Genomic DNA, 25,175 nt, shown 5'->3' on the forward strand with positions numbered 1-25,175 from the left:
AACTAAACACCTTTCAAAACGATATGATTTAGGCTTTAAAATGATCTCTCATACTTACTGCTGAATGGAAAATAAATGAGAAAGACAAGGGCAAATACAGGGAAACCCTTTAAGAGGCATTTACAGTTCAGATGAGTGTCACGGACTTGAGTGGTAGTGGTGGTGGCAATGAGAAGCAGTCAACTTTGAAAGGTAAGTAAGATTTGCTCATAGACCGAATGTTGGGATGAAAAGTGAAGGATGACATCAAGATTTCCAGCTTGTATCAAACTATTGAAGGCCAGAAGTTGCCATTTAAGATGGGTGCACTAGTAAAAAGATTTGAGGGGAAATATTAGAAGTTTTGAACTTGTAAAAATTGAGATGCTGTAGATACATCCAAGTAGAAAAGTCAAATAGGTAGTTGAAATCCAGTGTTCCTGGGATATTGGGCTAAATGTATTTTGGGCTTCTATCAGCATCTAGATATTAGACTAAATGAGATCATCAGGTGACTCACTGCAGATAAAGAAGGAGACCAGAATTGAAACTTGGGACATTAAAAGTTTAGAGATTGGGATAATGAGGAATGGTCAGTGGACTGAGGAGCAGCAAGGCAGATGTGAGATACTTAAAGATGGGAGGTTTATACGGAAGAGAGAATTAGCAATTCATCAAATTCTAACATGGGATTGAAAACTGGTAACACGAAGTGGTCGCATGAGGCTGGAGTAAGGTGTGTGGAGGACAAAGGTAAACTGTGCCAAAGGGCACAAGATTTCTTTTTGGGGGTGGGTAAAAGTTGTTTATGGTAATGGTTGTGTGAGAACTGAGTAAGAGTAGCTGACTTAGGAATCACAGTAACAGGAGGAAGGGCAGAGCACATGAATACGTATTAAGGAAGGTGGAAGTGGGAACTTGTGGCAGTTCTCATTGCTTCTGTTTATTTAATTAGGCAGCATAGTGACCAGCAGAGTGACCAAAGTAGATGAAACAGACAAAGTGTACTTAACGGGCAGCCGTGGGCCCACCTGATATTTGTGGTCATGAGTTTAAAGTAAATGTAGTCATGACTGTACTTTTTCAGCCACATCTGGTGGTACAAGCACAGAACACGGTGGAGGCTGGGTTTACCTGAGGTGGGACCACGCAAAGCTGCACGCATGAGAAGCAATACAACAAGGGACACGGTTTATATTGCTGAACACCAATATGTCACTTTATTATTTGGATTTTTTTCCCCATTTGTCACACACCTGTCAATGTTTACACAATGAGGGAAATCAACCAGCATTGGAAGCAACTGACCAAATCAGTTGATAAGTCTGTACCCTCTTAACACACATCAATTTTCACTTGGTAGGGATATCTTTAATTCAATTCGGTCTCACAGCTATTCTTAAAATTGGTGTCAAGATTGTCACATCTTTAAATACAGATAGAATTGCCAGAAGTACATAATTATATATATACACACATACAGAAAAATACAGGACTGTTTTTCCACAATATGTAATTTATACACTACTGTAACTATATGCAACTTTTGAAGACAGGTTAAGGAGTACAAGTAATTGTTTAGAGCAAGTAAGTAGTTTGGTCCAATATTATCTTAACGTAATGGTCTTTTGCTCCCTCCCTTTTATGTGACGACATACTATGACATACAACACATGCACAATCATTCACTTATGAACAAAGGAGTAAGACACCACTCAGACTGACATTTGTATACCCAGAGGGTCGACCAACCACACACAACTAATAAGGCTATAATACAGCTATGCAGCATAAATGGTCAACACTGCTGATCCTAAAGTGAGCACCATATATACATCTGAATATAAAAAACCATTGAAAACCAAACACATATGGGTCAGTTAAAAGGTGCCATTCCAAGGCTATCCATAATCACAGGAAAAAGTATTTACACTGCTTGGAAAACAGCTGCAACAAAGAGTTTATTGCCAATGCCCTTTATAAACTTCTCTCCTACGTTTAATACAGATGTTACGCTCACTATCTATGTGAACCACACATCTTATTTCTGGCCCTTTATAAGATCCCTGCTCAAGAATTTCAAGCAAATATGTTCTATGGCTTCACCCACACATCTATTCTCATAGCTTTCAAATTATAAATATCACAATGAACTAGAGCTGTAGCTTAAAACATATCTAGCCTAGGTCTAGAAAGTAAAATAAGTATTTTAAGTATCATTTTTACTTAGTTTAGTAAGTATACTGTGAAATTCAGAGTTCTCAGTAAAATATATTTATCCTAAAGTAGCAGAGTCAGTGCGTACTTGAAGAAACAGTGACCACAGCAGTGCAGTTCTTTGGTGATCTGCCCACTCTCCGAATTACATGACCAGATGCGTCTCAGTCCGTCACCTCAGATATGATGGGGGGCTGAAGAGTGGGGAAGGGCCCTGGGTCCCAGCCACATTCTATCACCAATGTTGCTAAGCACTGCTTTTAAGACTCCCAGGGCACTGCATGAAAAACAGCAACTGGCCCCTTCCATAATTAGCAGTTTGCAATATACAGTGTCCTGCAAGATAAAATGCCATGACAGATGATTATCTGGTCAAAAGCGGTCTTTGTACAGGAATAGGTTAAAGCAAGAGTTCTTTGATTATTGTTTTGGCAGGAAAAGGCAAAGTGAAAAACACTTCCAGAAAAAAAGTTACAAAGCAGGCTTTGTGCATTTTTGTTTGCTGTATGTGTGAATTTTACCCTTGTATGTATATTTTTTGATCAGCCAATTTCATAGCTAGCTGAGCCAAAGGATATAACTCAATGAAAATAACAAGAGTTAATTTAATTACCAAACTCCTAAAAAACAAATCCCAGTAAGTTTTGTTTTAATTCATGGGTTGTGACTTTGCCAACATTTGTGTGCACCTTCTGTACTAGGCTCTACACTTTTTCTATCTACATGGAAATCCTGTGGTGTGCCCTACAGGAAGGAATTTACACAGAGCATCTTTTTGTTCTGTTAGACAGACATATACTCTCTACGTAGAGTTAAGACATCATCACTTCACATTACAAAATAAGATTGTCTGCTTGTAATTTATCACTACAGGGGAAGCTGCCTTATAAATCTAAGTACTTTATCTTACCTATTACAAAAACAAGGAAATCTTTTTCAGTTAAATTTTAAGAGCCCAAACTTGGTTTTATACTATAGCTTAAGACAAACAGGTGTGGGTATGTTCAAATTGTGGTTTTAAGGTTCTCAGTGCAGACACTCACTGTCCTCTGCTCTGCACAGGCCATGGACGGCTGGGCGGCACAAGGTCGCTAGCTGGCTCCAGGCCTGTGGGTATCACGTTATTGCTTTGGTTCTGTCTCAGACACCAGAGTGTGTCTCAGAGCACAGAGTTTCCACATCACAGAAGGTCAGGACAGGAATTCAGATTTTTCACAAAGAAAAGCATTTTTTCTCTCTCCAGGTTAAGTGCAGAACATCAAATTTCTAAGTGCTCCATTTATATTAGGTTCCAAATATACATCTTAATTTAATCCTGATCATCCACATTAAAATTATGAATGTAAAAATTAATTACATAATAGGCTTTTCGGCTGGAAAAGAAAAGTGTCTAGCAGCATGCACAAAGACCATGCATTGTCACATCATCAGGCGAACAAATGGAAAGGTAATAAATAATTGCTCCTAACGCCCACTTTAAAATAGTAAAAACAAATGGGAACAGTGAAGTGAGCTGGTCTTCACTGCTCTGAGCAGGAAACGTGCTAGCAGCCAGATTGGGCCACAGTCAGATGACGTGGCAACAGCTGGCTGGGCTGGACGCGCACAGCAGCCCCTCTTTAGGGTTCCGCTGGATGTTCACAGAGATGGTCTTTTCGCACAGAGGTAGCTGGAGCACGTTATTTTTCAGGTTCTTGCTCTTTATCCGTTCCAATTCAGTGGTGGTATCTGCCATGTGGTCAGAGAAAAACTTTATGCCACCCACTGCAGGGGCCTGCCCTGCATTCCCCGTGGAGCTGATGCACATTTTCCATGTAGATTTCTCTTGGACTTTCACACTGGAAAATGACAGGCCATTCTGTGGATCAATAATGTACTTTGTGCTCCCATGAAGCTGGGAGCCAAGGCAGAGGCTCATGAGTTTGAGGCTCTCAACGAGCTCCCCAGCACTGCGAGAGGCCAGCTGCATGGAGTTGCTGGGGCCAGCACAGCGGCGTGTGGTACCCGATGTATTGGTGGGGTTGCCACCCGAGCCGCTGGAGGGGCTGCCCCCACCAGCATTGTTCTCACTGGGGCTGGCCTTGTCCGCCCCTCCACTGCCATTGCTTGGCTTGCTTTGGCCCCCACCATCCCCCTCACTGCCAGGGGGCCCCTCGCTGCTATCCCGGCGGTGCCAGGAGTAGGTGAACCCACTATCTTTATCGAGCCGCCGCCGGCTTTCAGAATCATCATCACTGGTCTCCGAACTACTGCAGCTGGAGCCCCGGCCCTGACTTTTCCTCCGGTGGTAGCGTTTGTGAACTGTACCCGGAGAAGCTATATTCATCTTTAACCTGCTCAACTTGGGAGGCAGATTCTCATCCATGTCAAATTCGTCATCAGATTCCCCTTCCTCAAAGATCTGGTTGAGGACAGGAGCACTCTTCCTAGATGTCAGGCGATTGGTCACAGATGGCTTCCGGCGCAAAACCACTTGTGTTGAGAGGGACATGGGTTTCTTGTCCTCCTCATCTTCCTCTTCATCTTCTTCCACCCTGAACAGACACTTCCGCCCACTGGCTGTGGGTTTTAAGCTCGTGGGTGGCACTGTAGAGAGTGCTGGTCCAGCCAACTCGGGAAGGTCGTCTTTCTTAGCTGAATCACACAGGCCTTTGCTCCTATGGCCATTGAGGACACTGTCAGCAGCCCGAGCAGGAGACTGAGGGACAGTCGTGTGAGACAGAGGAGTGGCCGTGAGGTCATCCTCAAGGTCCTGGGGTACATCAATTTTAGTTGGCCATGACTGCCTATGTAACAGATTGAGGGGAAACAAAAGCCATATAATCATTATGCAGATGATAGTAAAGTATATCACACTGAACTTACTGGGACAAAATCTACAGACTTAAAGAAAAAAGCAGCAGCTTTGCGAAGCCATTCAACATCATGTAAACATCAGCAAGGACACCACGAGTGTAAATGTGGTTTTGAAACACGGTTCAGTTGGTGGCTTATTGGCCAAATGACAACTTCATCATAGCTGTCAGAAAAGAAAATGGGGCAAGAACTACTCCATCTTTTCTATACAAAAGCTTTATATTACAAGATTAACATTTTTAAAAAGCACAATAGAGGTTATTGGCAAAGAAAAACCTGAACACCACACATGTCTTGTTCCTTTGGTTCTTAGATCATAACCTTTAAAGGTGAATTACTACAAATAAAATTCACCTGAAATTTCCAGGGCTCCTGATTTTAACATGGGGTAAGAACTTGGTGTTTATTAAAAAAACAATGGAAACAGTTTAATGCATCTGGAGAGAAACAAAAGCTATATGTATAACACATATACATCATGCAAAATCATATAAAAATATCTTCTCCAATTAAAAAACTCACTAAGTTAAATATCAATATCTATCTTTTGAGAAAGGGTCTCACTCTGTTACTCAGGCTGGACTGCAAGGGCATGAATGTGGCTCACTGCAGCCTCAGTGCTCTGGGATCACGCAATTCTCCCACCTCAGCCTCTTGAGTAGCTGGGACTACAGGTGCACATCACCGTGCCAGCCTTAAATAAGCATATTTAAAAATGCCCATGAACAGCAAAACTTGCCAATATTTAAACTTTCATTTTACCTCCCAACCTGGAGTTGCCCAAGTAACAAGAATACTGCTTGGTAGCCAAAGAAGATGAATTTTTAAAATGAGGCTCTCTAGCTGCTATTCTAAATAAACATCTCTGAATTGTCAACTATCCTCTCTCCCCAGGGGTACTGTGATATAGTTATAATAATAAAGCAGGAACAAAATTTTACCAGTGGCCACTGTATGTGGAGTATCTACTAGACTTGCTATGTGCAAGTTTTCTTTTGTTTTGCACAGGTTCTCCTTTAATAAAATAAACCTGTCATTAAAAAATTTAAATTTGAAGCTAAGAAGCAGTATTCCCTGAAGTGGTCATAACCACACAATGACTAACACTGTGTGGCCACATCCTGCTTCTGGGTTAACTTCTTGGTTTTCCATTCCAGAACTATCTGGCTGCAGTCCATCAGATGCCTGCCCTGCTATCTGGCTTCTCCCTAGACAGTTCCAACAGTGTGTCCTCGGCTCTCCAGGGCAGGCTGGAGGAAGAGTCTCTGCACTCTGCATACAGCCCTGGACACAATCAGTCATAAGAGTTCTCAATCTGAAATAAATCTAAATGTCTAGGCCCCTCTCTCAGATCTCATGTTCTTCCATACGAATGTACTGGGGCAGCCCTACATTTATTCATATTTTTAATGAAGTTAATGCTACCATATCTGAAACAGAATCTGTTCTAGAATTTAAGAAACTTTAAGCTACTTGATTTGACAACTCCCATTACCACTCTAGCTTACTGCTGCAGGATCCTTTCTGTACCAACACCACTCCTTTGAGCTAAGCCATATATTATACCTACATTTCTGAGATGGCAACTGGGTCTTCATTCTCTAGTGGAGTCCCTGTGTTCTTACTCAATTCCAGATCTAGGACTCTGCCTCTGGACTCCAGAACCTGCAGGCCAAATCCCTGTTTCTTTCTGCCTACCAATCTGCTTGCGAAAACACCCAGCCCAGCTAGGAGGCTGGATATCAGTCTCCTGTTAACCACCCATCTCAACCGGCCTGTCACCAATTCTTCTGGACGACCCACTGGCCACACAGCATGTATCTGTTCTTTGCGGCTGTGGCTTTTACTGGCCTGACCCTTCCTCCATCCTTGCCCAGCCAGCTGCCATTTTAAATACAGTCTCCTGACTCAGTTCAGGTTTCTACCTTCCAGCTCATTCTGACCACAAGGCATAGCCAGCAATGGAACCATGGGAGGTCCAGGGTCTTGTCAATAAAGTTACAGGGACAACAAAGAGAAGACAAGTCAGGAGACATCAATCTGCTAGTGGACCCTGTGCCATAGAAGAAAAGGCACTCATAGCTTCTCCACTCTAGAGTCCTTATGACCACAGCAAAAGAAAACAGCTCAGAAAGTTCTGGTATTTAAAAAAAAAATTTAATTTTTGTAAAGAAAGAGTCTATGTTGCCCAGGCTAGTCATTAACTGCTAGGCTCAAGGGATCTTCCCGCCTTGGCCTCCCAAAGGGTTGAACCACTGTGCCTGGCCTAGTATTTCTTTATAGCTAATGCTGGTCTCATATATACGATCAGCTTTAGACTGAGTTCTGGTATGTTTCACTGAACAGAAGAGAGTTCAAATCTAAATATTCTCTCCTCCGGACGCCTGGTGGTAGCTCCAGTCTTGGTGCACCTGGCGAGTAGTGATGATCTGTGTTGGGGTTACTCTTTCTTGGCAGGGAGCTCAGGTCAAGACTAGGTTGACCACAACCTCTGAGCATCAGTCTATAGTATCTCATCCCCAAGAATCCCCTCACTCCCTGAGTTCAGTCCTTTTCTAAGCAGACACTAGACAGTGTGCCTAGTTTTTATTACAGAGGAATACATTCAAGATACGAATAAAGTTACTAAATTCATGTTCTAGTTAAATTAGACTTCCAAATCTTTACTCTTTGGTAAGCTGGGAATGTTCTCCTCTCTCTACTCTGCCACTCCACCCAAGCAACAAAGTGCACACGGCAAGCCAACTGCAAGTAACTTAAGATCGAAATGGCTTTCTTAATCTTTTACAATCATATTATTATTACAATAATATTCACACACATATATTCACATATATTTGAGGTACACACAAATTTACTCAGAATCAGGAGTACTCTTCTATTACTGAACTACAGTTCCATGGGTTACCTTATCTGAATGCATAAAGATAAATTAGAAATAAATTTCATAATGATAATGAAAAAAGTAAACCCTTTCCATGCTTTGATTTTAAGCGGAAAGTTACTCTCGTAGGAAAAAAAACAAAGTGAGAAGGCTGGGGGAGGGCGGGGAAGGAAGAGAGAGGTGAGGAAGAAAAGGCCTGGAGAGCAGCAGGTTCGTGACTTTATTGGATGATGGTGGTAAAATATTCCCAGCAATGACAACAAACATACAGATCCCTGGTCTAAGTGCTTTACATGCATTAATTCATCATTCCTTTCCACAGCCCCACGAGGTAAATAGCATTGTTACTTTTGTTTTACAGATAGGGCAGCTAAGTCAGAGAGAGGTTAAGCAACCTCCCAAGGTCAAGCAGCTAATAAATCAACTAGCTAATGTGATTATCCAATCCCAGAAATGCTGAGAGAACACTGTGGCATAGCAATACTCTATTTAATTTAAAAAATTACTTCAGATAACTGAGGGAAAATTCAGTCTTGTTCCTAGAATGAAAACTAAAGAAAATAACAATTAATACATGTTGGATTTGGAAGAATTTAATGAAAATAACTGGCAAGACACTGGCTTAAGGCTGCTTCTCCAAACATGTTTTCCTGACCATGCCAACAGACACAGCCCGTCCCCACTGAGCCCAGGAGGGGACGGCATCCCTGGTGATGAGGAACCCAGACCTTCTTATACACCCAAAGAGCCCATGTGTGGCCTCTCAAATGAGGCCGTCATCACTGTTTATACTTTCTTGCCTCAAAGAGTTAGGAAGCATTAAAAAAAAAAAAAATGTTCACTATTTCAAAATGTTAACTTACTAAAATCAGTGAAGATTTTTTTCTCACCTAAACTGGGCCTTGATGTTGCTCGGGCTTGCAGATCTGGTCTGTATTTCTTTCTCTTGCTTTTCTCTCAGGATCCTTTCAGCCAGCAGGAAGTATGTAGCTGTGATATGGTTATACCTGTTGGTTTCCAGGGCTCTGAGGAAAACAAGGTGAGAGCAAACGTCAGCCACATCAGGCGGTTTTTTACAAGAAGCAGAACTGATTTTTAAAAGTAAAGCAAGTTAAATTCAATGGCTGGAATCTTTAAAATTATGCAAAAATGCAAACCAGAAAAAAACCAAACTAGTAGTTATTTAGGTCACTCTTGAAATTCTAAAAACAACTGCATAAATATGTTCATATTTTTATGAACATTTTTCATAAATGAAAGAAAAATCCAAAATGCTAACAGCAGCTGAGTTAGACATCAGTTTTAGATCCATAATGCATGCACGCATTATTCAAAATGAATTTGTGTGTACAGTGTTTGTATTTGTTCACGTGGCTTACTTGCTTCCACTAGAAGTATGAAATGAAGACAAGGTACGTCTATGTTACATGAATGTGCAATGAAGTACTATTATCAGTAAAAAAAATTAGAAAATGTTTTTATTTTCACATTCCCTCTGCATTTACTGGCAATTTAGGCACTACAGAATTATTAATGAAACTGAAAGCATGTCATCATCATCGCTTTGAATAAAATCAATGTACTCATTCATCCATTTAAAAAGCAATGCTCACCAAGTACCTAGTCTGGCTAGGCACGGTGCTGGGACACAAGGCCCAACAAGGACCACAGCCCTGCCCACTCTTTTGTAGCTGGCCTGTCATGGGACATACTGGGAGCATGCTTTGGGGCAGATCCCACAAGGCCAGGAAATACATAACTACTGTTTTCAGAAACTTGCTATAGTTACTGAAAATACACAATGAACACTTAGGAAAGGAGCAACAGCAGAGACCTCATTTTTCAAAATGTACACTGGGGTCACAACTAATGGGGGCAGGGCAGGGCAGGCTGAGGCATCAGATTCCAAAGGACATTCCCAAGGTGAAATTCAAGGGTAGAATGATTTCTTAGAGCGGTTTCTTCAGCAAAGTACTGAATATAGGAGCTGGCTTCGGTTTAGAAATGTGTTGTAAGAGAAATGTGTGTTGGAACTCAGGAGTCACCCTCAGAACAAGCAGCTTCTCATGATGTGAGCAGCAAGCACAGAGTGAGGCTAGCCGAGGAGAGAGCAAGACTGGCTCCCCCAGCTCCCGATACACTTGGGAAACCAGCAAACTGGAAAACTGGAGTCACCTGAACCATTTAAACTGTACTGCCTTTTGGATTTATAATTAAATAGTTCTAGATGACACTACTATATGTATATATGTATGCATTCAAGCTAAGAACATAAGGCCAATTTAGAGAGATATAAACAGCCTTTTACCCACTCAAAAGTGAAAAATCATTTTCTACACATTCCTAAAGTGAGTGTCTGCAGCAGAAACAGCAAGTGTTCCATCTTCTCCACATGTTTAGGTCATTTAAGTAGCTATGAGTCAATACTGTAAAGAATCATAATACACATGGAAACTTACAGAAATCTGTACTTAAACCAAAGTTAAGAACCTGGGTTTATTTTTAGAAACCTTTCTTTCCAGTAATGTAAAACACCCTGAAGACATGTCCTTTATGCAGACACTGCCCTTCTCAAGGATCAGAGCCTCCCAGTGGGTGTGCGTGTGGCAGAGGACACATGGCAGGCATCTGCAAGTCCAGCCCACAGGCTTCTCTTTCCCCAAGTCAGGGAACTGGATCCAATTCTGAAAGGAACCTCCTGAGGGGAACCCCTTTTTTGCCTCCTAGAGCATACTCTCTTTCCAACATACCCAAATGTTTCATTCAACACATTAACTTTTGGCCTTTAATTTGTAGAAATATTCCTTATTTTTACAGTCAGGACCTCTTATAGAAATTAATCATTATTAGAACAAGGCAAATGCATCTTTCCGCTGTATTATCTTTGATTCCAAACTGTTTATTAAAAACTGACTTTGGTTTCAGAGGATATAATTAACACCTTGTATGTAACTTGCAGGCTCCAGGTAGCTGCAGCAGGGGCTCTCAAGGGCCAGATAATAAATATTTCAGGCTTTGTGGGCCATGCGGTCTCTCCCGCAACCACTCTGTCATTACAGCACAATGCATCCACTGACAATACTTAAATGAATGGGCACGGCTGTGGCCCAATAAAACTTCATTTATAAAAATGTGTGGCTGGCACCATTTACCAACTCCTGATTTAGAGGACTCTAAGCATGTGGTACTGCCCTGTTCTCCCCACTCACTGTGGGGACCAGAAGGAGACAGAGGAATGAGAATAGTGCTACAGATAAGGTATATACTGGGATACAAAATAAGCTGTTTCATTCCACTCCTAGAGAAAGGGAAAAAGGCCACAACGCTCACTGACACCACTCAGCAATGGCTTACTTGTTCGCTAGTATAAAAACCAAAACACCAAAAAAACAAAACAAAACAAAAACCTATGTGTCAGGCACTGGGCCAAGAACTTTAGCGATAAATGACACAACCCTTGCCAACTGGGAACTTTTTACACAGGTGTCGAAAGGCTGTGTTAAGTAGAGTGAGCTCATTCCAAGAATCCTAAACCTGTGGCCCTCTGTACTGCTGGACATTGACGTACTCTACAATGGCGTCTCGATCCGCTATGTCCCCAAGCACCATGCGCTGAATGATGCTGTTGTGCTCCTCTTCTGAGAGATTTTTGTATGACACGAGGGGAATGTTATACTTCGTGGCTGGTGAAGGGTCCACTCCCTGAAGCCAAGGATGATTTTCAATCTCTTCTAAAGAAGCCCTTCTCTTGGGATCTCTCTGTAGCATCCGTGTGATCAGGCTAGAAGGGAAAGTAAGTCCACTGTTAAAGCAAACTGCTTGCGAGGATTAGCAATGGTGGATCATTTTATTAATAAAAATGATTTTCTATACCTATACCATCAATTAAATTAGGTGTACTAGTGGTGGCAGTGGATCAGATGGGAATAATAGAAATTTAGTGCCGCTGTATTCACAAAATAAAAAATCATAACTTCCAGGTATACTGATAAGCCAAATGCAAAAGAGCTCCCTACCATCTAGATTTAACTATAGGTATCAACATCTGTTCTTAAATTAACTGCTGGCTTAGTGACATACCAGAATCAAATTCAATAATCAGCAATGACATACAGAATATACAAGCCCACTTCTATTTCAGAAAAAAATGAATGATACTTCTGATGAAAACAACTAAAACACCATGTAATATATTTTTAGGAAAACATTTTATTTAAAGGCACCATGTTGGCAGAATAAATAACACTCAGCAACTAAAAATGAAGTAAAAGCAGAACACTTAAAAAGTGAATGACAAAGCTGGCCTTTGGCCTGTTTCTGCTTCAGCTTTACAGGCTATGTTGGGTGCATATAACAGAATATAATGTGTAAGGCCTAGTAGATAGTACAACTAGAGCCCTTGCAAAGACCTGGGACTCCAGCTTTGGTGTGAGGGTAAATGAAAAATGAGAAATGACTCAGAACTTCTAACTATAAGTCTGTGTTCCAAACGAATGATATCTGTGTGGTACACAAAGAGAAGTTACGTTACAGTGGTTTCAGCTGGAAGCACTCCTGGGCAACTAGTAAGGAAATAAATATACAAATTCTTCTTGTAGGAACGTAACTTAAAACCAGTCTCAAATGATTCCTCAAATAATATTACAAAGAGTATCAGTCAAAAACACAAAAGAAACAAGGTACCAACAACAAGACCTAGGAAACATAAGCAAAATCAGAATGCAAATAATTTAGATACTGAAATTTTCAGACACGAAATGTAACCGTGTTAAATACGTTTAAGACATGAAAGAGAAGCTTGAAAATAATATAACCAGAAAACTAAAGATCATACTATACACTATAAACAAAACCACTATACAAAAAATTACTAGGCAGTTTTGAGAAAAACTAGGGCTTGTAAAAATGAAAAATAATCACTGTAACTACAAAACAAAATCAAACCAATTTTAAAAATTAGACACAGAATTAATGAAAGACAAAATTAAGGAAATAACTATATCAGTAGACTGAGATAGTAAATATAAAACAGGTGGTAAAAGAGGAGGACAGGGTGAAAATATCTAACATACATCTAATCATAATTACAGAGGGAAATGACAAAGTGAGGAAGAAACTCTATTTGAAAAGATAATGGCTGAGAATTTTCCAAATTCATCAAAAAGCACAAATCCTGAACCACTAAGCCTAACATATCCTAAACACAATAAACAGAAAATCTTAAAGCAGCCTAAGTGAAGACAGGACACCTATGTGGAGACAACATGATAATAACATGGACAGCTGATTTCTCAACAGCAATAACAGATGCCAGAAGACAGTGGAATAATATCTTCCATGAGCTGAGAGAAAATAACTATCAATCTAGGATTCTATACTCAATGAAACTGTCTTTCAGGAGCATACATAACATGAAGACATTCCAAATAACTGTTATCACCAACACATGCTCATCAAAACAAATTCTAAAGAATTTAATTTTGACAGAACAGTGTGATACCACTTGGAAGGGCAAACAGTTTCTGTCAAGCACCTGGGTAAACATAAGCAGTTTTTAATCATGTAGAATGATAATCATATCTACTTTGTGGCATTTGAAAAAGTTATTAAAATATTGGATGGCAGTTAAAATATTCTAAAGATTTTGTGTTGTTTAAAAAGAGAATAAAGAGGTTGGGTGCAGAGGCTCATGCCTGTTATCACAGTACTTTGGAAGGCTGAGCCAGGAGGACTGCTTGAGCCCAGGAGTCTCAGACCAGCCTGGGCAACATAGTGAGAAGCCGTGTGACAGTCAAATGAAGGGAAAAAGAAAAACCTTGGCAGGGCATGGTGGCTCATGCCTATAATCCCAGCACTTTGAGAGGCAGAGGCTAGAGGATCTCTTGAGACCAGGAGTTCAAGAACAGCCTGGATAACATAGTGAGACCCAGTTCTACAAAAAGTTTAAAAATTAGCAAGGCATGGTGGCACTCACCTATAGTCTATAGTCCTAGCTACTCAGGAAGCTGAGGCAGGACAGTCACTTGAACCCAGAAGCTGGAGGCTGCAGTGAGCTATGTATGATTGTACCACTGTATTCTAGCCTAAGCAACAAAGCAATGCCCTGTCTAAGAAAAAAAAGAGAGGGAGGGAAGGAAGGAGGGAGGGAGGATAGAGGGATGGAGTAAGGAGAAGGAGGGTAGAAGGTGGGGAGGAAATGGAGGAAGGGAGGGAGGGAGGGGGGTGAAGGGAGGGAAGGGAAGAAGGAAGGAAGAGAGAAGGGAGGGGAGGGGAGGAGAGAGGAAGGGGGGAGAGAGGAGAGGAGTGGAGAGGAGGAAAAGAGAAAAGGAATCCTCCATCCCACAAAAATTAGCTGGACGTGGTGGTGCGTGCCTATAGTCCTAGCTACTCAGGAGGCTCAGCAAGAAAATTGCTTGAACCCAAGAGGCGGAGGTTGCAGTGAGCTGAGATTGCACCACTGCACTCCAGCCTAGTGACAGAGCAAGACTCTGTTAAAAAAATAAATCATTCTGTGCTGTCTAATTTTAGCCACATCAGTCTTCTTTTGGTTACCATTTGTGTGCTATATCATTTTCCTTTTTTTAACTTTAAACTTTCCATTGTTCTGGTTTTAAATACATCTTTTTACAACCAGCTGGAGCTGAGTTTTTCTTTAATCCCATCTGATCATTTCTGTGTTTTAATGGAGAGTTTATTCCATTTACATTTATTGTACTCACTGATAGATTGTAGATCTATTTATGCCATCTTTTTATATGCTTTATGTTTGTCCTACTTCAGTTTTTTTTTTTCTTTTTACCTTTTGTGCCCCAAAGTGCTGGGATTACAGGCGTGAGCCACTGCATCCAGCTCATTATTTTAAATAATTACTGGGGCCTGGCACAGTGGCTCACGCCTGTAATCCCAGCACTTTGGGAGGCTGAGGTGGGTGGATCACAAGGTCAGGAGTTTGAGAGCAGCCTGACCAACACAGTGAAATCCCATCTCTAATAAAAATACAAAAATTAGCTGGGTGTGGTGGCACGCGCCTGTAATCCCACCTACTCGAGAGGCTGAGGCAGGAGAAATGCTTGAACCCAAGAGGTGAAGGTTGCGGTGAGCCAAGATCATGCCACTGCCCTTCAACCTGGGCAACGGAGCAACACTTTGTCTTAAAAAAAAAAAAAAAAAATCCTTTTAGGAGGGGGACACAGACAGCTACTAAGATACTAGGAACTGTTCTATTAAGTTAGATAATGCATACATAGGTATTCATTTTATTACATATACATTATATACTTATTTGAATGATATATATCAATATAAAAATAAGCTTTTCTTTTCCGTAGAAGCTGTGGAAATATTCCTTGAATTACAACATGAATTACAAACATCCAACATGCAGACAACATATGCCCACAGACAATTGCGCAGCTTCCTGGAGTACAGAATAGTAACAGTAACATGATAAAAATAATCATCATCAATATTCAGTTTACTATGTGCTAATGACCAAGCTAAGAGCTTTACACATATTAATTCATTTAATTTTCACAATAACCCTATATGGGAGGTTCTACCACTCTGACATCATTAGTAAAGGGAGAAGTCAATATTTGAATCCAGAGTTTGAAAACCTAAGTTCTTAAACATCCACCTGAGATGGAGCTATTTAGAGAAAACATTTCTCAAGCAATCGGATTTCCTTCTTATGAGTTGAGAGGAGAAACTGAAAACCGTTTCTACAGCAAAGTCCTTTAAATAATGGCTATAAGCTAAACTGAGCTCAATAAAAAATGTCACTTACAATGCCAATGAAATATTGAACTTCCAACAGTTCTATTCCATTACTATATTTGTCACTACACATATGATAGTACTATGTACTACTTTAAATTCCAAATAATCAACCTGCATATACTTTTTGTTGCTGGCTTCCCATAGTCACATAAACCAAAACAGCTCTTTAGTCGACTGACAGGAGACGTGTGTGAACAAAATTATGAGACATACTATGTAAATCCTAAAATAGTGTGTTGATGGTCTATTCAGGAAGGAAAATGCCCCTAACTCTTCTCTGCAACTTAAAACAATTCAAGGTGGTCTTGCTTTTTGCTCATGCAGAGAAAGGTAGTTCCCATGGTATTTCTTCATTTCAAATGAAATAACCACCACTCCTGGAGGTTGAAGAGGCAGGTAATAGATTTCTTGAATAAGAAATAGATGAATACATTTTGTACTCCAATATTAAATTTCAGATCATATCTGGGGGCTAATCTCCTCCTCACCAAACACTCTTAAAACAGCAGAAATATTAAATTCAAAACTTAAAATGAACCCAGATGCTTGAATCTTTGAAGCAGAATCCTCTCAAATTTTCTTGACATATTAATGTAATTAAACACTTCCGGTTTTAATCTGGAGTCCTTAAGGTTTCCACATATATATATATATTTTTTTTTTACTTACTCTTTACACTCTTTTGACACATGGGATGGTACTGTATATTTGCAATCCATGATCATTGTCAGTGTTTCACTGTCATTGGCTTCTTGAAAGGGTGGCTGCCCACACACCAACATGAAAAGGATCACTCCCAGACTCCAAATATCTATAAATCAAAGACATACTTTTAAATATTGGACTAATTAGAAAACCAAAAACATTAAAAGTGGGCTAACAAAATTATTTCATCTTGAGCATTTAAAAGCATTTATATCTTAAAGTACAAACATACATGAAGGAAAAGAAGCCCCAGTATGGCAGGGAAGGTGTCTGTCTTCCTCACTGTTTTTATAGCAAGTGCTAGTACATAGTGAATGGTCAGTGCATGTTCAATAAAGATAAATTAATGACTTTGTTAATAGCAATAACATCAACTGAAAGTACCTATCCAGGTGCCCAAGCCAACGGACAACACATTGCTTGAAATAAAACTAAGATATTAATACTCCGAGACCTGAAAAGAATTTTGCCTAAGGTCATAATTATCTCAAGTTGTTCTTTACCCTTTAATGCTAGTGAGGTAACCAGGTGATGTAACTCATGGTCATTTTATAGACAAGAAAATTAAAACTCAAGGAGGAAAGAAACATGGCCATCAATATAGTCAATCAGGAAAAAGACTGGTTACATATTACTCCAGAGGATGAAACTAGGACCGAAGGTATAAGTAACCAGGAGGCACACTTCTGCTTAATAATGGGGACTACTCCACGGAGCCATTACAGTACTGGAAAAGGTAGTGAGTTATCCATCACTAAAAGTATTCCAGCAAAGGTGGGACAAACATCTGTCTAAAATTCTGCATAAGGCATTTCTGTACCAATGGTAAGACTAGCCTAGCTGATGTCTAAGGACCTCCCAACTCTAGCATTAGACCAATTCTGACAGTAACAACTCCTTACCTCTTTCAGCATTAAATAAAAAGCAAACCTATCAATCATACAGGAAAATGATCTTCTGTTCAGACAAAAATTTTTAAGATGAAAAGGACTTAGGAAGGGCATCACGAATCATTCATTCATTCCAGAAACTAAAGAACAGACATGATATTATAAACATTCACATAATAAAAAACCAATTCAAGAAGCATTCTAAACCACAAACGGCTTAAAAGAGAATGGAAGGGCAGGTCACATGGCCTTTGTCATCACAACTGTTAACACTCAACTGCTGTTTCCATTTAAACTTAAAACACCCAAAATAATGTAGGTTCCATATTATCTTCCAAGAGAATTAAAACTTAATAAAACATCTTTTTCTTGGTTCAAACTACACAAAGATTGGCAACGAAGGCAGAAACCCAAAAGTTACACACAATGTGATTTTTTTATATGTACAATAAATTTTACTAAGGATACTCTGATGGAAATTAAGGACACATGAAAAAAAAATAGGCTGAAATTAAACATTGACATAAATAAAGATGAAAGAGATCTAAGGATCATTCAGTCCAAACCTTTGGCTCTGCAGTATCCCTAAGAGGTCTGACATTTCTTTTTGAATACATGCATTATCTGACCTATTACCCAGGAGAGCAAACTGACTCAGGAGTCCACTCCATACACTGTCACTTCTTTGCCTTAACTTTGGAATCCAGAGGGCCATCCCCATTCAAAAACCAAACAATCTTACTAGTGGCGACTAGTCATATCTATTCTTTAAATAGCTAGTGAAAATAATTTACAACTCCAGTCCTAGTAGTACCTTAGTAAGATTTTTAAAGGAAATTTATACAGTTGATGTTTAACTTAAATCTTCTCTTTATACCACTTGAATCTGCTATTTTAGGTCACTTGTCCCAACTCCCAACCCACCACTGTGAACAAGTAGCAATTACAATTATTCTCCCTTTATTACATGTGTCCTTCATTTACAAAAAGTTATGTTCTAGAAATTCACAGTAAATTCCACCTTTCCAACTATGTCCATTATAAAAAAAAGAAAAACCTACCAAGTTTTAAAAAATAATATATACTTGGCTATCCCCCCCATAGCAAAGAAAGGAGTGATTTTAAATGGCGTACAATGAAAATACATAAACAATAAAAATCCAGGTAGCCAAAAACTTTTTCTACTATTGTTCAAATATTGACAATATTTAATGTGACTACTTATAAACACGCCTAACCACTAATACATATATATCTGAAATGCAACAAATTTGTATCTTTCTATATAAGTCCTATAAAACATCAACTTTTATAAAATGAGTTTAACTACATTATTTATTATCTCTTACTATAACTGTACATAAACACGTTTGGTTTTTTACCTCTTGTCCATGCTAATAATGGCTATCTGAGAAAGCAATTATTCAAAATAATGTTTTAAAAATATAATGAATAATTGCAATGAACAATTACCCAACATTCTTATTTGACTAAAGAAAACTTTCTTTTTCTGTTAAAGATTAGCCTCACAAACAAGAAGAAGTCCAATTATTTGGAAATTTTCTCTTCAGGATGATTTGTCTAATCACCTTAACACACATTGCTTGTTATGATGTGACACATGATTAGAAGAATAAAAAAAAAAAAAGTAGCATAAATACACAGTCCCACAGTTTCCAGTTAGGGCTGAAATAATTTCTAAATATAGAAATGCCAAAAGGTTGAAAAACTTAGAAATACAATTCTATGTCAAGTAGTTGGCTAAGCTAAATGAACTAATTTGAAGCATTTAAACTAGAAAAGAACAGCAGGGTAACTAAGTTTCAGAGAGGGCAAATGACTCTCCTACTGAGACAATGATTATTCAAGGGGCCATTTATTCCATATATTTATTTTCAATACTTATTTCTCTTCTTACTTTACTTTTGTCTTTGAATTATTTTACTTTTTCATCCCAAGGGCCAAAGGAAAGAGATAAAAACAGGCCACTAAACAGAGTGCTATGACTTTAACCAAATCTTTTTAAAATGCGTTCCCCATCTTTAAAATGTGAGTACTAATAGTAATCCACTTCCTTGTAAAGCTTCTGTGGGCATTAAATGAATTAAAACAGAATCTATGCTAAGAATTCAGCACAAAGAAAACATTCAAAGGTGGCTGCTGCTGCCCTGCCCTGCTTCCTCTGTGGCAGGCACTGTTCCAGGCATAGCAGACAGAGATGAATGAGAGATGCCCTTGCCCTTACAAGCCTCCCATGCCAGTAGGGATGCTCCAGTGAAACAGATATGGGAAACAGACAATAGGTAAGTTCAAGGAAGCACAAGGCCAACAAGGTTTGAGATGGGAGAGAGAAGAAACAGGGAAAGCTTCTTATTCTTGGTAATTCAGGTTTAAGAGAAAGGTGATGATTCAGGATCTTGACATCCAGTATTATAGGATAAAGAATGGCATCAACAAAAATTACCCTCCATATTCCCCAACAAATGGGGATGGGAAGTGGTACCTGTCTTACTATAACATTCATTTTAAGCAGAACACAGTGGTGCATTCCTACAGTCCCAGCTACCAGAGAGACTGAGGTGGGAGGATCACCTGAATCCAGGAATTTGAGGCCACAGTGTGCTAAACCACATATCTGTGAATAGCCACTGTGCTCTAGCCTGGGCAACATGGCCAGATCCCATCTGTTAAAAAAAAAAAAGGAAAAGAAAACCATTTATTTTAGGGAATATTTTAAATTATCTTTTTCCATAAGAAAATAAAACATGTTAATAAAACTACAAACCCCTAATGTATAGATCACATTCTCAGATTGAGGACTGCAAGGGACCACTGAAACCGTACATAGGGGATGGGGGTGTAAGGGAGTGAAACATAGAGGGGACCTTACGCTATTTTCATTTCTGAAAAATGTTAATGGAATTGTCTATTCATATTCAAGATCGACGGGTTAACAAACATCAACCATCTGAAACAAATTTCATATTATTTCATATTGATACTACTATCTGAAGTGTTATGTTTTGTTTCAGACACAGCTATGGCACTTGGTTAATAAAAATGAAAAAAGAAAATATTTAATAAATGTAATTGGCTTGGTTTAAAAAAGAAAAAGAAAAAAAAAAAACCCAACTCATGGAACTGTGGAAGGTGTGGAGAGATAATGAAGTTTTTGATGATATAAGGGATGGGAGTTACTAGTCCCCCTTACTGGCTGCCTTCAAGCTAGCTGGAAATAAGGTCGCAGAAATGAGCACTGAAATCTTATCTGGCTAACACTCAGCAGGTCTATATATAATAATATAACTGAATTATGCTATTTCTAGGGTTGTGTAGAGTTTATATTAAAAAGTTCATTTTAGGTAGGCTAATAAAAGATGAAAACAAAACAGAATAAAAGAACATGTGAATCATTCGTTTGAGGAAAAGCAAATGCCAACAGGGTGGGGAGGTACTTCAAGACTAGAGAGGTTTCCTAAAAAGTCATTTCTAAAGTGAATTATCTATACAGCAAAAGGGGAGGATTCAAAAATAATAAAAATGGGGAGACCAGAAGAAGGGTTTTGGGTAGAAACCTCTATTTGTTTCCTTTTATCAGTATAGCCGTAAGTCATGAAAGAAGCAACAGAACTAGAATGTTCTAAAACCAGCAGATAAAATGGGGGCAGCTTTTACAACACCACTTACAGCTGCCAGGATTTATGCAATCACTTTTCAGTTCCAACAAGGGTCACAGGCCACTGACATATGACCTAATACTGATGTAGAAGGCAATGCTTTCTTAGAATAGCAAGTATTGTTTCAGAAGTATGTAGGTCCCAGGAGGTCTATAATAAAACCTAGGACCTTTGTTTTTTGTAGGACACTCAGAAACCTAATTGCTCATGCTTATCCATCTGAATTCCTATTTAGACACAGAAGAACTACTTGTCTGCATTCAAAATCATGTAGAGCTCTGGTTACTAAAGATTCTTTCTTGTTCCAAACAAGATCAGTGGTTAGTTTTAAGGAACATGACTAAGAAAGCATTCTGAAAGTAGAGAGCTGTCAGGTCATTTGAAGAGCGTAAGAAAGATGCAGAAAAGGAATGAAGAATTTGGACAAGTTTTTAAGATCTGTTTTCTGATATGTCTAGTATTCCTAGTTTTATCAATACTCTAGTTAGAAGCAAGGCTTTATTATTTAACAGGGAAATGTTTTTTCCTTTAAAAAGAATGAATGTCATCATCTGATACCTATTTTAAAACACTCCTTTCCCAGACCTTAATTCATCTAAATGTCTCTTGGGGGCTTCAAAAATCAATGCTGCTAAATCTAAGCTCATCATTTTTTTCCCCTAAATTTATTTGTCCCCATCTACCCTGATCGGTACAATGCAAACTTAGGAGACATCCGAGAATCCCTACTTTGAGGGTCCTCTGACTTCCAGATCAAGGAGGCACTGCCAATTCTATCACATGCTTAAAATCCCCCAATGCCCCCACTGATGATCCTCATCTTCCCCAAGGTCTCCCCACACTGCCCTCCAAAACCTGGAAACCTGGCCTACCTAACAATTTCAGCATCATCACAATGAGCTGTGATTACAGATACTCTATTTCCCTCCATTACTCGGAGCTCCTTGAGTGCAGAATAGGGCCTTCTGTTGATCAGGCCCTAGTCTATACTTAGCTAGGGCCTGCTCAACAGAAGTTTGCTGAATGAAAACCTGAAATTGGAAAGAGTTCTGCAAATATTGTGGGCGGCCCCTCAAAAGGCAGCTGAAGCAGTTTTAGGATAGAGAGGAAGGTGCTCGTTATTCCCAATCATAAAAAAAAAAAAAAAAAAAGCTAAGAGAAAGAGAAACTAAGAAATGCTCAGAGCAGACTGTGGGGGGATAAATCATTGACAATAAGCTGCAGTTTACTTTAGTCAGCTGTTTAAGGCCCTGTGCAAACTTGTTTTTTCAAGTAAAACAGAAAAAGTTCAAGAAGTTAAAGTGTTATCAATCACATATTGTGAGATTGCACACATTCACAAAATCTAAATCAGACAAGCAGCAGACATCCTTCCAACTCAGCATTCCTTCATAAATCACTTTACAAACCTGATATTGGTACCAGTCAGAAAGAATACTTTACAAATGAAAAGGGAAAGATAAGATGGTGAAAACATCATACTTGGACGATTTCTTTCAGCATGACCTAATGAAAATAGCATGCCTGGACTAAAGCTTCAGCAAGACCTGGTTCAAATCCTCTGATGGTTGCTTAGCTGAGTTTCAATATGGATACTCATCTAAGGCAGCACCCACTGGAGAACTGCTTCACTGGAGAACTGCTTCACCAGAGATACAGACTGACTTTTTAAATTTAGTTTCAAGCAGTGATTTCACATTTCAAATTTCCCACAAGATTATGACAAATGCAATGCAATTTTAGGCTTACATGCCTAAGTTCGAACTACAAAGTAGAAACATTTAAATTTAGTACCACACCTAAAAATGTCCAATTCTATTTGTCTAGTTAGTCAAATGCAACTAGATTAGAGAAATACATGGGTTAGCATTTTATAAATTTGGAGTGTATACCAACTAAATGTTTGAGTTTGATAGCTAATGGGGTATTTTGGTGTTAGGTGGATGTTAAAAACACAGTCTTTTTTTTTTTAATTGTACTTTAAGTCCCGGGGTACATGTGCAGATCTTGCAGGATTGTTGCATAGGTACACACATGCCATGGTGGTTTGCTGTCTCCATCCCTGTCACCTACATCAGCCATTTCTCCCAGTGTTATCCCTCCCCAACCTCCCTCCTCCCACTGTCCCTCCCCTGGCCCCCCGCCCCGCAACATACCCTTGTGTCTGATGTTCCCCTCCCTGTGTCCATGAAAAACACAGTCTTTTGCATGAGGCTGAGGTGTGCTAACATAAGATGAATATACAGCCGGGCGCGGTGGCTCACGCCTGTAATCCCAGCACTTTGGGAGGCCGAGGTGGGTGGATCACAAGGTCAAGAGATCGAGACTATCCTGGTCAACATAGTGAAACCCCGTCTCTACTAAAAATACAAAAAATCAGCTGGGCATGGTGGCTCGTGCCTGTAATCCCAGCTACTCAGGAGGCTGAGGCGGAGAATTGCCTGAACCCAGGAGGCGGAGGTTGCAGTGAGCCGAGATGGCGCCATTGCACTCCAGCCTGGGCAACAAGAGCGAAACTCCGTCTCAAAAAAAAAAAAAAAGATGAATATACAAGCTTTTAAAATACCAGTTGATAAAAATCAACACAAATGGCAGGCTAAGAAAATGGGTTCTCTTTCAAAAAGCAAAAAAAGTTTAATGAAACAAAGTTTTCTGGGCACTGGGATAAAAGTCAAGCAAGGTATGTCCTTTTACAAAATATACATTATGCTGGTTTCTCTAAAATGTTTAAGCTTGCCAGGAATCTTGTTCACTTGAGGATAAATAAAAATAAACTTTAAATAGCAAATTTAATATAGTAAATTTCATAATTCAAAATACTAGTTCTTGAAATGTTTGTTTTGGCTAGTTCTCCATGCACAACACCTAAATTGGACCTGTGGTTTTAAAATGTATGCAGCTTATTTTCCCATATTAAAAAAAAATCAGTATTATCTTTCTAGGAATTACAGTAAATACACAACCTGGTTGATTCCATGTAGGATTATAACTTTCAGCTAGACCCCAGACAGTACATCTCTGCTGGGGGAAGGGTGTCCGCCATTACCGAGGCAGTCCGCCACAACCGAGGCAGTCCACAACATCCAAGGCAGTCCACCATTACTGAGGAAATCTGCCATTACTGAGGTAGTCTGCCATTACAGAGGCAGTCCGCCATTACTGAGGCAGACCACAATTACTGAGGCAGTTCTAACTATATCTCTATAAACAAAACCACAAGGAAGTTCACACAGCAGCTGGGTAGAGCCCACAGAAGCTCAGCAATGCCTCTGCTGGCATACTGTGACTAGGCTACCTCCTTAGCTGGGCAGGGCAGCTCTGAAAAAAAGGCAGCAGCACATCAGGAACTTGTAAATAAAGCCCCACCTTCCCAGGACAAAGCACCTGGGAAAAAAGGCAGTTATGAGTTCTGCTGCAGCAGACTTAAACATACTTGCCCAGCAGCTCTGAAAAGAACAACGGAGCTCACAGGTCAGCACTTGAGCTCCTATAAGGGACAGACTGTCTCCTCAGGCAGCTCTCTGACCACCATAAATCCAAAGAGACACCTCATAAAGGAGAGCTCAGGCTGACATATGGTAGGTTTCCTTCTGGGACAAAGATAAAAGAAGAAGAAACTGACAGCAATCCTTACTGTTCTGTAGTCACTGCAGGTGATACCCAGGCAAGCAGGGTCTGGAGTGGACCTCCAGCAGTCCTACAGCAGGAAGGCCTGACTGTTAGAAGGAAAACTAAAAAACAGAAACAAATAACTTCATCATCAACAAAAAGGATGTCCACTCAGAGACCCCATCCAAAAGTCACCAACTACAAAGACCACAGGTAGATAAAGCCACAAAGATGGGAAGAAACCAGCACAAAAAGGATGAAAACACCCAAAACCAGAATGCCTCTCCTCCTCCAATGGATCACAATTCATCACCAGCAAAGGAACAAAGCTGGATGGAGAATGAGTCTGATGAATTGACAGAAACAGGCTTCAGAAGATGGGTAAACTTCTCTGAGCTAAAAGAACATCTTCTAACCCAATGCAAAGAAACTACGATCCTTGAAAAAAGGTTTGACGAAATGCTAGTTAAGAATAAACAGCTTAGAGAAGAATATAAATGACTTAATGGAGCTGAAAAACACAACGTGAGAACTTCGTGAGCATACACAAGTTTCAACAGCTGAATCGACCAAGCAGAA

General features: G+C 39.6%; 1 protein-coding gene across 4 annotated transcripts in view; it reads right to left on the reverse strand.

The window, feature by feature from the left end:
- Positions 1 to 1,170: 1,170 nt before the first annotated feature.
- The window catches only part of SNRK (SNF related kinase), a 71,407-nt gene continuing 47,402 nt past the window's right edge, over positions 1,171 to 25,175 (reverse strand). For 2 of the 4 annotated variants that reach the window (XM_017522533.2, XM_037733562.1), the window contains 4 exons: positions 16,385 to 16,526; positions 11,505 to 11,717; positions 8,827 to 8,961; positions 1,197 to 4,982 (listed from right to left, as the gene is read on the reverse strand). In XM_017522533.2, the coding sequence (XP_017378022.1) occupies positions 3,764 to 4,982; positions 8,827 to 8,961; positions 11,505 to 11,717; positions 16,385 to 16,526 (1,709 nt within the window). In that variant the 3' untranslated portion in view covers positions 1,197 to 3,763. Of the gene's footprint in view, positions 4,983 to 8,826; positions 8,962 to 11,504; positions 11,718 to 16,384; positions 16,527 to 25,175 lie in introns of all 4 variants that reach the window. The other 2 variants (XM_017522525.2, XM_017522547.2) reach the window with 2 other exon arrangements.

This window comes from Cebus imitator, unplaced genomic scaffold, assembly GCF_001604975.1.
Source record: "Cebus imitator isolate Cc_AM_T3 unplaced genomic scaffold, Cebus_imitator-1.0 Scaffold0, whole genome shotgun sequence".
In the NCBI taxonomy this organism is placed as follows: Eukaryota; Metazoa; Chordata; class Mammalia; order Primates; family Cebidae; genus Cebus; species Cebus imitator.